Source organism: Oenanthe melanoleuca, chromosome 12 (genome assembly GCF_029582105.1).
Source record: "Oenanthe melanoleuca isolate GR-GAL-2019-014 chromosome 12, OMel1.0, whole genome shotgun sequence".
Lineage (NCBI taxonomy): Eukaryota > Metazoa > Chordata > Aves > Passeriformes > Muscicapidae > Oenanthe > Oenanthe melanoleuca.
This window is the reverse complement of record NC_079346.1, coordinates 9,514,131-9,531,485: the sequence shown is the minus strand read 5'-3', so window position 1 is coordinate 9,531,485 and position 17,355 is coordinate 9,514,131. Positions and strand designations below refer to the sequence as shown.

At 42.3% G+C, this 17,355-nt stretch overlaps 1 protein-coding gene across 3 annotated transcripts in view; it reads left to right on the top strand.

Moving 5' to 3' along the window:
* LOC130258349 (netrin-4-like) overlaps nt 1–17,355 on the top strand; it is a 45,304-nt gene that overhangs the window by 24,186 nt on the left and 3,763 nt on the right. For all 3 annotated transcript variants that reach the window (XM_056501636.1, XM_056501637.1, XM_056501635.1), the window contains 5 exons: nt 6,989–7,115; nt 7,428–7,595; nt 15,085–15,298; nt 15,958–16,094; nt 16,663–16,731. In XM_056501636.1, the coding sequence (XP_056357611.1) occupies nt 6,989–7,115; nt 7,428–7,595; nt 15,085–15,298; nt 15,958–16,094; nt 16,663–16,731 (715 nt within the window). The remainder of the gene's footprint in view (nt 1–6,988; nt 7,116–7,427; nt 7,596–15,084; nt 15,299–15,957; nt 16,095–16,662; nt 16,732–17,355) is intronic.

Genomic DNA, 17,355 nt, shown 5'->3' with positions numbered 1-17,355 from the left:
GAGAAGAGAATATAGACCAAAGTCCTTTCTGTTTGCCAAACATTTCACAATTCTCTTTCTAGCTCGTGAGAAGTAAGTTTGGAAAGAGGAAAGCAAAAGTGGATTAAAATGTTTTTGTATAAAGTATTAGGGTTTTTTTCTTTTTAACATGTTAATTATTGGTACCTAGACTGCCAGGAAATTCTTACAAATGGCCTCGGATGTTTCTTTTGCTTCTTTATCCTGTTTACAGAGACAAACTAGGCTCCCTGTGGGCCTGATCCTCCACAGTGAAGCAAATGGAAAGTTTTCCACTTACTTCAAAGGGAGTAGGATCTGGTTCTAAGTAGGATTCCTTGTTTGGCATAATGGAGGTTACATAAGGTAAAACTTGCTTTTTTACATCAATTTTCTAGGTGACCAGGCTGTTGCAACCCTTGCAAGTATTATCTATGTCCTCTTCTGATATCTTGTGCAGCTCTATTCATAATCCCCAGCTAAGTTTTCACATTATCTGATTTCAGCTGTGCCCAGAACTCAGAAATGCAAGAGATGCCACTCACTTCCAGGACATTTGAACAGTGGTATTTACTCATTGCTCTGTGGTTCAGGCATTTAATATTAAAATACTGAGTCTCATTCCCTGCACAAATGTCCCAGCTCCACTTATCTCTGTCAAGTTCCCAAGGACTTAATTTACCAAAGTCACAAAGTATGAGCCAGAAACTGAGTCCTCTCAGAAAACACCCATATGTGTAGTAGTTTTCTGACATATATATGTGTTAGACCTTTTCCCAGAAAACAGCAAGTGACAGAGGAAAATAATGGCTTTTCTCATTCCTGATTAGAGCAAGAATTTGAACTGTCCATCTGCCCACAGCAGGCACTGTCATCTGGGACTTCCAAATCACCCATTCCCTTTGTGACTGTGAAAAAGTTGAAGGAAATTTTCAGTTTGGCCTCTTATAAGTTGTATGTGCTCTCCTTTGGACTTGATACTCAAGGATTTCTTATAAATCTGCATGGATATATCTGTTCATTTGGAGAGACCACAGAGCCCATTTGAACTGTAAGGGAAACAAAGCAGAACAGCAGACACTGTTTAATTTAACCATGCAAAATGACCCAGGCAGAGCCAACTTACTACAAGCAGGTAAGGGACAGCATCTGATGTCATTGCAAGCTGTGGTATCCCAGGTTTCCCTGGTGACATTACAGAGGGAATACAGAGTTCAAAGGCAAACATTTTTTCTGAATCAGCAACAGTTGCTCTGACCTGGAAGGCTTCCAAATTAAACCTTCATTCATTAGGAAAAAAGCCCCCAAATAGACTGAGAGCAGCCCAGGAGAAAGAGCTACAACCACAACATTTACTGAAAGGACAATAGGTGAAGAAATTAAATGGGCAGAGAGAAAGCAAGAGGCTTCAGGTATTATACAAAGCTGAACATAGTTTAGGAAAAATTTAAAAACTGCAGGACAAAGAAGTGGAAAATCTTCTCTCACTTTCTCATCTGTGGATCAGAATTCAGGTGAAGAAGCTTTGTGCAAAGATGACTAAGCATCATGTAATTTCTTGGAACTGTTGTGTGAAAACAGGATAAAGTTCTACACTATGTGCTATAAATCCACCAGAAGTTACAGAGCTTGACTGAAGAGCTACTGGATGAAACTCATGGCTGAGTATAGTAGGTCAAGCTAAATGATTGGAACTGATCATCCTGGCATTAAAATCCACAAAGCTATAACCTCCTCTGTGTCCTGATTAATAACTGCTCAGGTGGTTGATGTACAAATCAAAGCCTTTGGCAGCAACACCAGACTTGTAACAGCATGACTGTACTGTGAGACAGATGAGGGAATTAATCCAGATTAAAAATACTAGTGCCAAGGGAAAAATCCTCGGTTTAGCTTTTTTTCCAAACATGGTTTGGTTTTACAGCCCAATTTATACATGACCCAAGGCATGATGTAGGTGATAACATAGAAAGAAGCAGTAAGGAAATGTGATGGTGACTGAGTTTAGCAAAGTGCTCCTTTCCTGGACTAATAATATCCTCTAAATTAATCAGTTTATTAAAACATCAGTTTATTAATGTCTAGCCTTTGCAAAATTTATTAGAAAACTTGAAGCATGAAGAAGCCAGAATATCAGCATTTAAAGCAACAGTTTTTATCTTTCAAGGCTGACAGCCTGTATTAGTGACAGGAGCAACCCCAGCTGAATGCCTTGGAGAGCAGGAGTTCAAGAACACAGACTATTCCAGGTGATGCACATGGGACTTCAGGCTGGTGTTATGAAATGGAGATGTTTATTCAAACACACAGTCTGCCTGCCTGCATCTTTTTCTCAGATCCATTCTCCACAATAACTTTAGAAGAAACCATCCAGTTTCAAAAAATTTGTGAGAGCAACTGAACTCTCAATACAATAAATGGGAAAAAGCCTTGGAGATGATACAGTTATCAGAGTAATGAGGAAAAGCAGATGAAGGGACGTGTCATAAAAATAAATTTCATAATGTTTGTAATGTGCTCAAATATTGCAGCAATGAGCACAGTGGAGAAGTCCCTACAGGCCTAAACACTTTTGTATCTATGGATCAGGATGTGTCAAGTGATGCAGTGTTACCTATGGAACAAAAAGATAAAGTGAAATATAGAGGTGATACAGAAATCCCCTGGATCTCAACTTTTCAAATGCTGTACCAATACATTCAAATAAATCAGTGTCATAAACTGCTCAGGCTTTAGCTAAAAACTGGTTTGCTTCCTGACTGGTGGCATGAGTCTTGCCTCTGTTGCTCACACCTTGCTTTCTAGCTTCCTCCAGCTGGATTGCCAGCTCCAGAATGCTGAAGTGTTTCTTACTTCAGGTGCTCCCTTGTAGTCAGAGACTAAAAGAGTCCAGTGACATTAATGCAGTGGAACCAAAGTGTTGTTATTAGTGTCCTGAGGCACTAATAGAACTTACCAGCCCTGACCAGCCCCACCTGGGACTCTCACAATGCTCTCAGTCCATGGGCTTTGGGGTCCTGTTTAAGCTCAGCTCTGGGCTCTCTCTGCCTGTCTGAGCTATGCTCTGGCTGTGCTTGTTTGTGTCCCTGCCTCCTGGGGCTCTGCTCTAGGTCTGCACCTTTCCCTGGAGTGTGCTGTGGCTTGTTCCTCTTTCTGCCCTCTGCATGGACTTTGCATCCATGTTGTGTCTTTCTTGGCCAGTCTCTTGCTGCTCAAGAATTATCCCAGTCCATTTCTTTTTGTTCTGGGCTGTCAATGGACTGTGGTGCCAGCTCCTTGCTCACAGTGCTTGGGATGGTACTCCATCAGTCTTTGCTGTTGAAAACCTCAGCCTGTAGCTCTTTGGCCCTTCAAGAGCAACTGGTCCTTGTTGCTTCCTGACAGTCCTCTCCTTATTAATCATCATTATCTCCATGTAAATCTGACCCTGCTTTCAAGGGCATAGAAAAGTGTCAGCATAGTTCCCCTGGATCTGTACTTGTCTGATTATAATCTCTTCCCTAGCATGATATTTGTGTTTCAGTGAGATCCAGTGCATCCTGAGGTCTTCCTTTTGGTAAAGATTGCAATTTTCCAGTTTTTTGGTCACACTTTAGTGAGAGAAATGTAGATTAATTTCAGCAGTGAATAACAGCTCAGGGACACACCTGTTCTCCTTGTGCTAATGTGACTCTCACATTCTCCTGTCTTTAAGCAGATATCTCATTTCCTATTTTATCTCACTTTCCTGTATTTCAGTCTTGTTCCTTCCTGGACTTTAGTCTCTGGCTGCCTCTCCTATCTCTTCCTCTCTAACAGAACAAATTGTCTCATTACTCACAGCCACCTCAGCTAGCCTTATTTCATCTCACATTTAAATGTAACAGGCCTCTACCACAGCTCAGCTTTTCCTGCATTAATCAGTCTTTCTGTGATGGCCACTTACATCCATTAATCACTTCTCTTGTGTGTTCAATTTGAGCTGTTCATCTCTGTTCTCCTCTCCTACCCAAATCTTTTCTGTAATTCATTGTCACCTCATGTTGCACTCTCTTCTGTAGCTGTTTCACCTGTGAATGTTATCTGAGGTTACTGTCCATGGAAAAAAAATATTCCTTGATACACGTGCACAGACAACACATGGCAGACTACTTTCTCTTTTATTTTGCTTTACTTCTGCACCAATACCAATCAATTCTCTTTGCCTTTTTCTTAAACCTATACCAAAAATGTTAGTACCCAAATCTAATGCTTTCTAAAAGAAGTTCGATGCCAGCTTACCTGGCTCCCTGTGCCTGCTCAATGGCTTAGACAAAAGGGCTGAAAAGCCAAGCAGACAGCAGAGAGCCAGTCATCCTTCCATATGTATTTGGTAGTTGTTCCATAGCAGGGATCACAGGTAGGAAGATTCTTCTCTGTCCTGCTCACAATATACAACAAACCAGTGGGCAATGAGCAAACTAACACATCTACTTTCCAAAGAATAATTTGACCTTTCTTCTCTTACTGAATTTTCCTGTTTATTTTTCTGAATTGTTCATGAGTGTTCACACCATCTGTGCTGCATACTGTAAGGACAGGGTCTTGTGGAATAATGAATATTTGGTCATGTCATCCAAGGCTAAAACAAGATTGCATGGTTTAACTCTACCATTTCCCAGCTGTGCAGTCTCAGCATTTTTCATATAATTTTTTTAATAGAGTGAATACATAGCCTTTGCATGTATTTCTAAAAGATGAAATGGGCTAACTTACAGATTTTACACAGAAATACATTTCAAGAAGTATTTTCACTTTCAAGAAGAAAGTGAAGATATCTAAGATTTTTTTCTGATCCATTTTAGAATGAGCTGTAAAGTTCAGGTGGAGTCTGAAGTTTGGAGATCTGTAAATCTGTAGTTCTGGATCAGGTTCATTTTGCTTTTTCTCTGTTCTCTGCTTACTGAAGACCACAGGGGAGAACTTAAAACCTGAAGTGTCAAACCCAAATAGGGAAAAGCACAATGCTGTTGTATGAGTATTTTTGCCTTTGTCTCTGTTGTTTGTCAGGCTGTTGATGTCTTGAACGTGGATGGGTTTCTTGTGGAAGGGTCTGAGCCCCAGGCAGGTGCTGGGCTCTGACAGCCACACACACCCTGTGCCCTGAGCTGGCAGGGACCTGCCAGCTGCCCATGGAGGGGCCATGGCATCAGCTGCACCCTCTGTTGCCATGTCACATTTCTGCTCAGGGGGTTAGAAACCAGGGCAGCAGAGAGCAAACTGCTGCAGGCACACAGGTTTGGGGGCAGGGGAGCACATCTGCTCTCCTTCTCTTTGGGACACATCTCTCCTGAGCTACCTGCTCTGGCAGATGGGGAATGGGGGCTGCAGGGAGAGCCTGGCTTGCAGGAAAGACCATGGAAAAACATAACTCATGTTAATGGTGAGATTAAAGGATTAAAGTCAATTCACACCCCAGTCAAAATGAAATTTCAGCCTATTTTTTTTGTATGCAGTGGGGCAGAGCTGTGCTGAGCTCAGGATCCTCAACAGCCCATGGAGGGACAGAGGTCTAATCCCTGATTTCTGTGCATTTCCTGCTCTAGCACGAGTGTCTCCTGGCATAATAGCAGCTGCTTTTGTGATTAATGTAGAACATGACTTATGGTACCACCCTTCCCTTTCTCTCACACCCTGTGCTTGATATTTCCTCAAAAAATTTATCTGTGAAATCCTTTCCCTGAGGCACTGCAAACAGAATTTGGAATACTATTTATTTATTAAATAAAAAGAAACAAACCAAACAAAACCAAGCAACAACATAAAAACCCTTCTGTTCTTAGATGTGTGTTGATATTGCAAAATTTCATGTGCCAAATCACAGTTTATTGTGGAAGTGGCTGTTTTACTCCTGGTGTGTAAAATTACATTAAAACTACTTACAGCAGTTTCAATGGTAACTTTCTCTTTGAAGACTGGACTAGCTCTGTTTGCAAGCTCATATTTCCATGAATAAAAATCATTTTTGTGTCCCAATGAAGGTAAGTAAGTACAAAAGAAGCAAGTTCTTCCTTCAAGTAATTTTTGAAGCTAATAGTCACAGGGAGAACTTTTCAACTAGTCTTAGTCAAGATTTTTTGCATTTTATTTGCCTATCAAATATTACATATTGTTTTCTAGCTTAGATGGGTTTATATACTTCAGCCCCATTCTTCTACCAGCTTTTGCTTGTTTTTTTTTTAACATCTTCTATCTCCTTATTTATCTGTTCAAAGCTGAACACAGCATTGTAGGTACAATTTTCTGTCCCTTTGGAGTTACAGTGCTCATAGTTCCTTAGCCCAGAATTTTACTGGGCCTTTTCTACCAGTCCAATTTATGTATACTCATATGTAAGCTGTGCCTATAGTACCTAAGTGCCTTCCTCACAGAATGTGTGGTCTTAATTTACTTTTCTGTGGGAGTACTGGTTGGTATTTTTCCATTTTTAATATTTTTGCTACATTTTTGACTGTGCTAGGATGTCCATGACTATTTTCTCATTCATCTAACAATTTATAATTTAGTAATTCATGGTGATTTCACATCCCTATATTTACACTGTCTTACAGATCAGTGTTAATGTCAAATGAGACAGTGCCCAGCATCCTCTGTTGGCCTGTGCTCTCCTGGGTCTTGGCTCTTCTGTCCCAGAGTATGTTTGATACTCTTTGCATGCTCTTGCCCTGAACTTGTAAATCAAAATAAGACCTGTTAGCCAATTTAGAGTCTAGAGGTTGTTCAGCAATGCAGTAGTTAAATAACCAACTGAGAGGTAAATTGTTGCTGTGTGCATTTTGTAAGATGCAGGAAAAATTCCACATCACTATTAACTGTGAAAAGAGACAGCGACACGCTTTAGCTCCAGGCTCTGTGGTTTCCTCCGAGAGCCAGGCAGCTGTGTGGGAATGGTGCAGGAGTCCCTCCTGCTCGTGGGGCTGCTGAGGACTCCAGGTGTCCCTGAAGTGTTTGAGTTGCTCTGGTTTCCTGGCAGGTGCATGGGAAGTGTGTGTGCAGACACAACACGGCCGGGCACCACTGCGAGAAGTGCGCTCCGCTCTACAACGACCAGCCCTGGAAGCCAGGAGATGGGAAAACAGGGGCACCAAATGAATGCAGAAGTAAGTGCAAGGGAATTCTCTGACCCAGGCTCTCAGACCAGCAGGCAAAGCTCCCCCATAAAGACTTCTGTGATTTGCAGTTATGGTGCCATTACAGAAACTGGGGATAAATTGCTGGTCATTGATGGAGAACTTCAGTGTGCAGGTCATTTTTCTGCACTGGGGATATTGGGGAGTGCAATTTACAACCCAGAAATGTGGTTTTCATGTAGCTACACCCCTCACACTGCAGGTTCCAGCAGGGGGATGGTGCTGGATTGGTTTGGGGAGTGATAGCAGGATGACTGTCACTCTTGCTCTTGTCCCCGCCAGAGTGTCGCTGCCACTTCGACCTGAGCGTGTGGCTGGCCTCGGGGAAGCGCTCCGGGGGCGTGTGTGACAGCTGCCAGCACAACACCGAGGGACACCGCTGCCACAGGTGCAAAGCAGGCTTCTACCGAGACACCGCCAAGCCCATGTCCGCTCCAGACGCCTGCAAGCGTAAGTGACCGCTACACGGGGCAAAAACAAGTGGTGAAAGGATCCTCAAAAGAACAAAATAACTTCCATAAAATCAGTAACTGCTATAGAGGTAACTGATGAGTATTACTGCCTTTTCTTTGGATCCTTTTCCTAAACTACAGGGGGTTTTGATCAAAGGTAAGATCCTGATTTTTTGTCTATTTGTCCCCTTGCTATGACACATTTTTTGTGATAACTCAGTTCTCCAAATGCATTGCCTCCTGGGGAAAGGTACATTCTTCTTGTGTTTGGTTTTAAATTAATATGGTTCCTTTTCTCTTGAGGCACATTTTATTTACCTGGGGTTTTTTTCTGTACCTCTCAAGACTGTGTGAGCCTATGTGCAAGCAATTGTTCAATTCCATTTGATTGTGCAATATCTGTTCACATAAATACATACAATGGATGCAGAAGATACAGGAGGCCTGGGACATTCACTTGGGAACAAATACATCAAAACTCAGACTTATCTCTGGACTCTGCAGCTGTGTTATAAGATGCTATGCCCAAATTAATTGCATCATCAACACTTCAGCAGAATGTATTAGGGTGTGTCTAGGGCACAGAGGCACTAATGGCTGCATGCAGAGGATGCACAACCTCTGGATCTAGATAGTTTGCACCCAGCCAGTCTGGCAAAGACCCCAAATCTCCCTTACTTAAAATAAACATTTCCTGAGTATCCTGCCAGGCTTCAAACATCTGATTCTATCTCACATCTGTTTGAGAGGTCGCTATTTCCAGCAATATAGCTAATTTCATTTCTAACTTTGAAGAGCTTTCCTTCCCCATAGCTCAGACATTAGTTGCCAGCATAGAGAACTTCAACCTCTGTTATCTCACCTCTTGCCCACTGACATAATGAGCTTTTGAAGTTTTTTTTACTATTTTGATGCTCTTTAGCATGATTCCTCTTTAACACTTAGGTTACTCTTCTCTCTAGGACTGTGAGTCCTGTGATATTGCTTAAACTTTCTGTGCCAAATATATCTGATGTTTCTGCTCTTTTGCTTTCTTCCCACTGGAACCTGGTGACAGCAGACTGCTTCCACACAACTTTTTCTTCTCATTTTCACAGTGTTCATCACAGAACATGGATCAGCAGACAGGGCACAGTGAGCTAACCTGGCTCACCCTGTATCCTGTAGTGTTCTAGGGTGGCCCCTTTCTAGTTCTGTTCCTACTCTGAGCAGATTTGCTACAGGGGAATATTGTAATGAGAACAAATTGTTGTGCCAGAAGATTGGCTTTCAATCTCACAGCACCTGAAAGAATCTGTATGAACTCTTGCACTGAGCAGCAGGGAGATGGTGCAGTAACCAGCATCACGTGTAATCCAGATAACTGCTAAAGTCAAGGAGCACTGGAGAGCAGCAAGAGGAAAAAACATTGTTTGAAAATACAGCCTATCTGTCTGGAAACCCTAGAACCATTTGCCTAGATGAAATCAGACCTTGACTCTACGTCTGCCTCTTGTCTGGTCTGGTTACAAGTCTCTCAGTAACACCTGCCAATACTCTGCATAGCAAAAGAAAACTGTTCAGAAATTTACCTTGTTGAAAGAGCTTTATTCCTGTTGTGCCAGTCAAGCACAACAATGTTCTTTTCACCTGGGAAGGTGCTGCTGCCAGCAGAAGGCCTCCAAATGCAATTGTCTGCACTCTGAGTTGCACGCTGAGGCTGAGAGAGCTTCCATCCTGCTTCAGTCACTGAAAGTTATATGTGTTCTCTAGGCTCCTTGTTCTGCCAGTGGAGAAACAGAGGGACCCCTGGGGAATTACTTATTGCAGTCTAAGGTAGATGCCTGAAACAGATGGACTGAATTGCCCTCTAAAGCATATCTATTTCCTTAAGAGGTACTCTGGATCACCAGCCTGCACTAGAGTTTCTCTTAGCTGAGATGCATTTAATGAGTTTGATTCAGCAGCAAAGGTAAGCACAAGCCTATCTGTGAATGATTCAAGTCAATGGGACCTTTCCCAGGAGTGTAAAGGCATTCATGAATGCTTGCCACATCAAGATATAAGGAAAGGACACTGCAGCCCCCCTGGCTTTTACAGCAGCTGGGTGCACAATGCTTGTACCTCTGTGGGAACAGGAGGTACTCTGGATATAACTACAGAGTTAAAGAAAACTGGGAAGGAGGTGGTTAATCTGTGCCTTTTCCCTTTAATAAAAGGCAAAGAAGAAAAGTCCCACAGTAAGATTTGACAAATTACATAATAGGTAGTACTTTGTATGATGGAAGACCTGATCCCCAAACACTTCCCGACAGCAAAAACAGAAACACCAATGGAGACAGGCTTTGGTCAGAACAGATTCCATTTGATAGAGGGAAGCTTTTTCTTCCAGGACCAACATGAGCTAACATTAAACTCAAAAGTCTCCTGCTGTGGATGTGCAGGATAGAGACCCTCTTCTCTATCCTTTAGATTAAAAACTTGCATTGCCAGTAAACCTCATCTGGTGTGGGCCAAGCTGTTCAGGTTGTGTGACCCTAAAACCAACTCTGTAAAAAAAAGTTTCTATTTTGATCATTGCTAATATATTAGACAATGAGACCACCAGATGCATTTTTGTCATACCTCAGCCTGCTGATTATAAATTGAAGGGCTGCCACTTCTGGATTAGCATGTTTTTTAGGATTTAAGTGCACCAATTCCAAGGCATCATCTCACTTTGATAAATTAATGCAAACAGTGCCAGACTAACAACACTAAATGAAAAACCCACCCAATGAACAAGTATTGAAAAACAGTAATAAACTGCAAACAGCAGACTGAATGGATGGTTTTGGTGAGAGCAACCTAGTGCCCATCTTCCCATTTTGAGCTCAGAGGGAAAAAAAAAAAACTTTCAATGGGAGATGAAAACTTGACCCTTGTGTACAGTAGATACTGAGCTGGGAAAGGAAGTCTGGTGAAAAAGCTGAATGAAATGCTGTGCTAATCCCTTTGAGAAAGCACGCTTGAAGAGTGCTCTGCCATCCAGAGCAAAGTCTAGGTTCAGCTGTGACATCCCCCTCAGGCTCCCAGAAAGTTAACAGGACACTGCTCACACCCAGAAACAGTCTTTAAGCATTAGTCATAATAATGAATAGCATTCTCTCTTAATCTGCTCAGGAAAAAAAAGTTGTATAACAATTGGATCTCCTGGCACTATCTAAACCACCCTGAGCTGACCCTCCAGTGCAAGACTGCAAAGACATTCCCTCAGAAAAAAAAAAAAAAATGAATCTGCTGAAATTTGATATGGAAGTGTGGATCTGCTATTCCTTTTTGTCTGCAGAGGTAGCCTGCCTCTGATCCCTTTGCTTCTCCTGTTTCCACCAGCTGGGATGAATGAGAGCTGGGTCATGGGCAGAGCCTTGTTTTGACACTGCTTAGATCTATATTAAAAAGAAAAAAAAGGCATGAAAAGAGTCCCAGAGCAAGGCACACACCTGCCTGTTATTGGGAGTGACAACACAGGATTAAGCAGTTTGTATATAGACTTGTATGGGAGCTTTGACTCAAAAGCCTAATTGTTTCCTAACCAATGGTTGGAAAAGCTGCTGTATCCTTGGCTCTTTCCTGTGGCTTATTCCAAGGCTTAAGGGATCCTTCTGAAATGGCACCATCTTTTGTACTTACCCTTTGCTTAGCTTAAAAATAATGCAGGCATGTAGACCCATTAAAAAAGGTCTCCAGGAAAACAAGCTTTTTTACTCAAAGAACGAGGCTTGAAAATTAAAATGTGCCCAGATGCACATGCACACACACATGGTCTGAAAAGCTCTGCTTCTCATCCTTTTGCTTCTGAGCAGAGGGAGTGAACTTTTAATTCTAATATCACAAAGGCTCCATCGCATCTTGTTTCAAAGTCTGTCTTAATCAGCCCTGACCACACACAGAGCTGTATATTTTATTTCCTTCATTTGGGAAACATCATTGGCAGAGTCAATCCCCACACCTGACATGCTTTAAAAATCACACTGGTTTGATCTTATACTCCCAAGATGCAAATGTATATATTTCAGACAAAAAACACTATTTGATGTTTCATTTTGCCTGTTTTTTGGTTTTTTTTAATCAAATAGCCAGTCTGCTCACAGCTCTCTCTTATGCAGTATTATTAGACAAAAGTTTAAGACAAGATACCTCAAAGGCCATTGACTTAATTGGAGCACTTGGTATTTTCCTGTAAGTTGGCACTGTATTGTTACAACCAATATTATATTTTACATCTGTGTCTAATTCCATGGGGAAGACAGCTGTGCTGAGGGCAGACAGATTTATTACAGACTTGAGTGGGGATTGCAGTATGAATTATTCATTTTTCATTATTTTTTGTCTCCTCCCTTTTACAGTAGTGTCTGACAAAAACTTAGACTAAAAGGCAAGAGGATGCTTTGTGATAGTCTTGGGCCAATAGGCAACTCTAAAGTAAAATGATGTTTTTCACTACACTACTGTCAAGGGGAGAACCAAAATAAACTGGCCAGCTCTGAGCCAGGATTGTCTGCACACCGTCCCTAACATAATTGATGATGCCTTTGACAAACAAGGCCATTGTCACATCAGCTGCTGTTTTGTTAGGGAGATGGATGGAGAGAAAATGAGGGTTTGCCAAGAGAAAAGAAGCAAAAATCAGTGGGAAGGGGATTGTCAAATATTGGAAAATGTTAAAGGGTGAGATTTTGGAAACTTGCTTTTATGTTTCTTTAATAGTGAGGTTTATTTGCAAATCCATGGTACTGTTAAACAGATAAAAACTCAGTCATCCACAGCTGCCCCTTCAGCATGTGACATGTGGGCTCTTATTTTAGGAGTTACCTTAGATGCACAACTGGGATTTTGGCTGTAATACCCTGGAAGCCAGACAATGTACCCACCCAAGCTGAAATGCTAAATAAACACAGACTGAGTAAAGAGTTTGCAAGCCACTTGTATAACTCATCTGAAAGTGTTGTACATGTATTCAGCTTGCTTTCTGATGCACCAGAAGCTGTCCCAGTTTCTAACTGGAGAATATGTCCCACAGTTCATCTGGGAACATTACTTTTACTGAACTGTAACCTCAAAATTAAAAATAAAAGGCAATTTTGTTTTCTGCTTCCTCATCAGCTTCACCAGTGCTGTCAATCACTGTGATGTAATATTTTCCCTTAGGGTAGGAGAAGTTCTCATCTTCCTGAATCAGGTTCCAGTCTCAGCTGGGGATAGGTAGCCTAATGATCTGAGTTACCCATCTGTTAAGTGACTCTGATGAAACCCAGAAACTAGAAATTTGAGGGATAAAGACAGACCCAGAGGCTGTAGAAATCTAAGATATTTTAAGTGAAAACTCCACAGGTAGATCCTACATATAGTAATGTTACTGTGGAAATGAACCTGGATTCAAATAAGCCTGATGCTGGCAAGCCCTTACTCCTTGTGTCTCAAACCTGTCTGCAGAAAAGGAAGGGTGTTTTCCCTCCTTATCTCCAAATCCATGATATCCATTGCTTTCAGTGACTGACAAACTAAGAGACTCTTTTTCAGGGTGATGTAGTCAGCCCTGCAAAAATGGGGTGGGGGGTGAAATCAAGTTTAGCAGAAAAAAAAAATCAGACCTTGCCTTGGAACCTGTCAGGGCTAATGAGCACTTCAGTGTTCCACCTGCTCTGCAGAGCTGACAGCACCAGCCCTGGGTTTGCTCCCAGAGTTGGGGCTGCTTTGTGGCAGGCAGGAGAGGCTGCTGCCCTCCACCAGCCTGCCCATTGTGCTGAGCACATTGCCCGTGACAGCACGTGGCTTTTCTGTCCCTAGGCTGTTGTGCTAGTGTCCCCTGAGCACAGCGGGCCCAGATCCATGCACAGCAGTATAATAATATTATTAAAATTATTGGCATAAAGAACACAGGCCATGGGGAAAAAAAATAACTATATGGTAAGTGGATCATCAGAGAAATGCCCTTTAAACAAAATTGTTTGCCCTTTTTCTCGTACTATTTTTAAAAGGCATTTTCTTTTTCTGAGTTTCAAATATGAGGATTCAGATGAAAGAGAATCTGTCCCTGCTACATTTTAAACTCTCTTTGGTCATGTATTTGCCCCTTTCCCCTTGGAAAGTGATGCATGGGATCAGAGTGCTCTTTTGGTCTCTTATCTGTGAGCTCATGAAGAAAAGTAGTTTGATCAGAAACAATGATGGGCAAACTTCAAAAGCTTTGGAGATCATGTTTGGTTCAAATAAGCATCCAGAAAGGCTGGCCTCTGATCCAAGCTATCTAAACACCTTGGGTGTCCAACATTTAACTGAAAATCTCTGTAAAAGCAGGCTTTAGCCACGAGAATTTTATTTCTGCCCTCTTCCAGATGAATTAGTGATGTATTACCATTTCAGTCTGCTACAAGTAAGTCAGGGCATGCTGCTTTCTTAAATAGAAAAGAGAGTTGAATATGAAGGCCTGGAGTTTAGCTCAGTTCTCATTTTGATCAAACTTGTCAGAACACCAGAGCTCAGTGGGTTTGTTTACTGCTTGTTTTACCTCTGCAGAGCAGTTGGCCTGAGGCTTGACCATCCCAGCCAGGCTCTGCCCTGATGGAGGGGAGTCAACTGTGCTGGCTTGCACCTCTCTGTGTGTGCCTCCCTGATGCTGTCACATCAGGAATGTACCAGTGGTGTGGGATTATGACAATTTATTGTCTGTGCAGGAAGAGATGCCCACAGGAGCTGTAACTATCTGTTCTCCTGCCAAATTGCCTTGAGTTGCTAGGCTGGTGTCAAACTGGCAACTGCATTTGAAAGATTTGGAGGCTTTTCCTCCCATTTGCTCATCTTCAGCTACATGTAAAATACATTGAATAAATTTAGAGGTCTTCTCTCATTCTGCTTGCCTTCTTTGAAAAAATCTGCTCATGCATTTGTAAAAAAAATTCATCAGCTTCTTTAAACACATACAGTACTGCATGGTGTGATGTTTAGCACTTTAGAAAGGAACTGAAGGAAATTTGTGCACTCTTTGGAGGCAGGAATTGAAAATATGTTTCAGGTCATGTGAACCACCTGTATAAGCCACATATACCCCAGAGGAAACAGTAGTTTTGTGATCTCTGTGTTTACAGGAAAGGCAATGTAGGCAACAGCCATAAATCTTTACCTCGTCCTTGCTAGTGAAACTTTCTGCAAAACACTTTTAAAGTGAATCACCTTCAAGCTCCTTTAAAAATAAACACACAGAGGAGACTTCCTGGTATCAGTTCAAAACCCTGTGTGGTCACGCTTTGTGCAGTAGGGAAGGACTGACTTTCATGCACAAATGCTCACAGTTGTACCTGTTTTTCTTTGTCTAACAAATTAAAAAGAAAGAATTGCAAATGTAGGGTGAAATGCAATATTTATTGCATGAGGAAGAGGATACAAGTTTATCAGCCTTGCAAAAATGTCACTTTACCAGCCGACCCCACGGCACATAATTTGAATTGCCTCTTGCTGTGTGTCCGCAGCCTGTGCCTGCCAGCCCATGGGTTCAGCCAATGCCACGTTCAGCAGCAGCTGGAGGTGCCACCCCCGGACAGGATTCTGCTACTGCAAGCCAGGAGTGGCAGGTCCCAGGTGTGACAGGTGCCTGGTGGGCTACTGGGGCTTTGGGGAGCACGGCTGCCAGCCCTGTGACTGCGCCAGAGACTGCGACCAGCGCACTGGGACCTGCCTCAACAGGTAAAGGGACCCTGCTCAAGGTGATGCAAATCATGAAAGGTTTCTTAGGTTACATCTACACCTTTAACTCCACTGCATTATCCAAGGCAGTCTTGAACAGATGAATCTTTGCAGTAATAATAGGCATTTCCACAACTATGGAAATATGTGTAGGGTCTTTAAACATATCTTTGCTTTGGCAATAGATGGAAGAGTCTGGAGAGCCTGCCTCTCATCTGTGCCCAGGGTAAAATGAATGATAGGCTCCCTCTTGTTTCTAGAGGGCCAGGCATCTGTACCCCAAACATGTATTAATCAGCACAGAAATCCTGTGATTTGCTGAGCAACTGCAGTTCTACAGGTCCTGCAGCTGTCCTCAGGTCCCAGTGACATCAACAAGTGGTCACTACATTACATAATTCCCTAAAAACAAACAAACGTAAGCAAAAAAGGTCCAACTTATAGGCACTTTAAAAAATGCTAAGTCAGCAGTGGGAGGCCTAAATAAAAGCCTAGAGTTTGTGATCTCTCTATCTGGCATGAAGTCCTGCTCATATCTGCCCTCCCAATCTGAAGAAAGCAAGCTCATCAGTGTGGGTGCAGGCAAAGCCTGCTGTTTGTTTGTTTGTTTCCCAGCCCTGTGGTGCCCTAACACAGGGTGTGGTTTCTGTGTCCCCCAGCTATGACAGTGAGCCCTTCTTTAACATCCCCATCGGGGGACGGATCCCTGACCTCCTCCAAACACCAACCAACGAGAGCGAAGAGGAGTGGAAATGGAACGACCACGAGCAGGGATTTTCTGCACTGAGGCACCCAGGTACAGCCCAGAGCTTGGGAACACTTAGCTGCCAGCTCTTTCAACCCTGAATGGGTCTGCCCCACTCATCTCCAGCTTGTCTGTAGTATTTAAATAGTTCTCAGTTTTGCCTGCCCTGTAAAAATCAGCATTTAGCACCACTGGTGGCTTGGCAGAGGTAACAGTGCCACTTACTGAATAGCTTGACTTTTCTAAGGTGAATATTGCCTTAATACCAGGAAGGATCAGCATTTCTTAGGTTATGGGATCAAACAAAGGTCTCATTACTTACATGATTTACAGCTGGATCTGATTCTTACAAATCTCTTCATTAGGATCAGTTTATTAACTGTAGAATAGACCTCATGTGGGCTGCATTTTGCTTGACAGTGCTGATCAGATTTCAGAGTAATTATTTTATTATATAACAAGAAACACATTTGCAAATAACTGAGCTCACTCTTAAGGTCCATATAGATTATAGGAACTGTAGATATCTAACTTCATAACTGATGATTGTTTGCTCTTCTTTTCTCTCCCATGCCCTGGCTCTTCTCCAACCTTTTGTGCTCTGGGGTTTCCCTGCTAGAAAAGTGTGTGTGCAAAGAAAAGGTGCTCGGAAGCGTCAGTGACTTCTGCCAAATGAAATATGCTTATGGTAAGTGGGTAACATGCCCAAGCTATGATCATTTCACAATGTTCCCACTGTGCATATTGTTAGCTGATAGCTATGGAAAATGACAGGATTGGTTAATCCTGAGAGGTAGGATTTCTTCTGCCTTTTTGGTCTAGTGACATGTCCAACTTCTGGTCAGAACTTAAAAGCACTTTTCCTGCAAAGTTCTGTGGTGTCTCCTTCCCACCCAGTTCATTTCTCTCAGCAAGAGGTGCTAGAATAATACTCAGTGGAATGATTGGTCTCCACACCAAGAAAAAAATTATAAAAAACCACACATCTGAAATGACATTGCTTTTGCAGTCATTATGCAGGTTTCAGTAGCCATGCTCATTTACCAAGAATGTATTTAAAACTGTTGTTTATGAACACCTGGTTCATGCAATCAAAGAAGCAAGAAAGGAAAGCTCTGGGATCCAGAGGTTTGATGTGCTTGTGCCAGGAGACAACAAAGCCTGCTTGAGGGGCTGATCTACATGAGCCTGTCATGCCAAAAAGTTATGGGATCCCACTAAATTAAAAGGAACAGAAATTTATCATGGCAAGCAGGTGTGGGACCATAAAACAAAAATAGTTCTGGTTTGTTGTGCAATCATGGAATTTTAG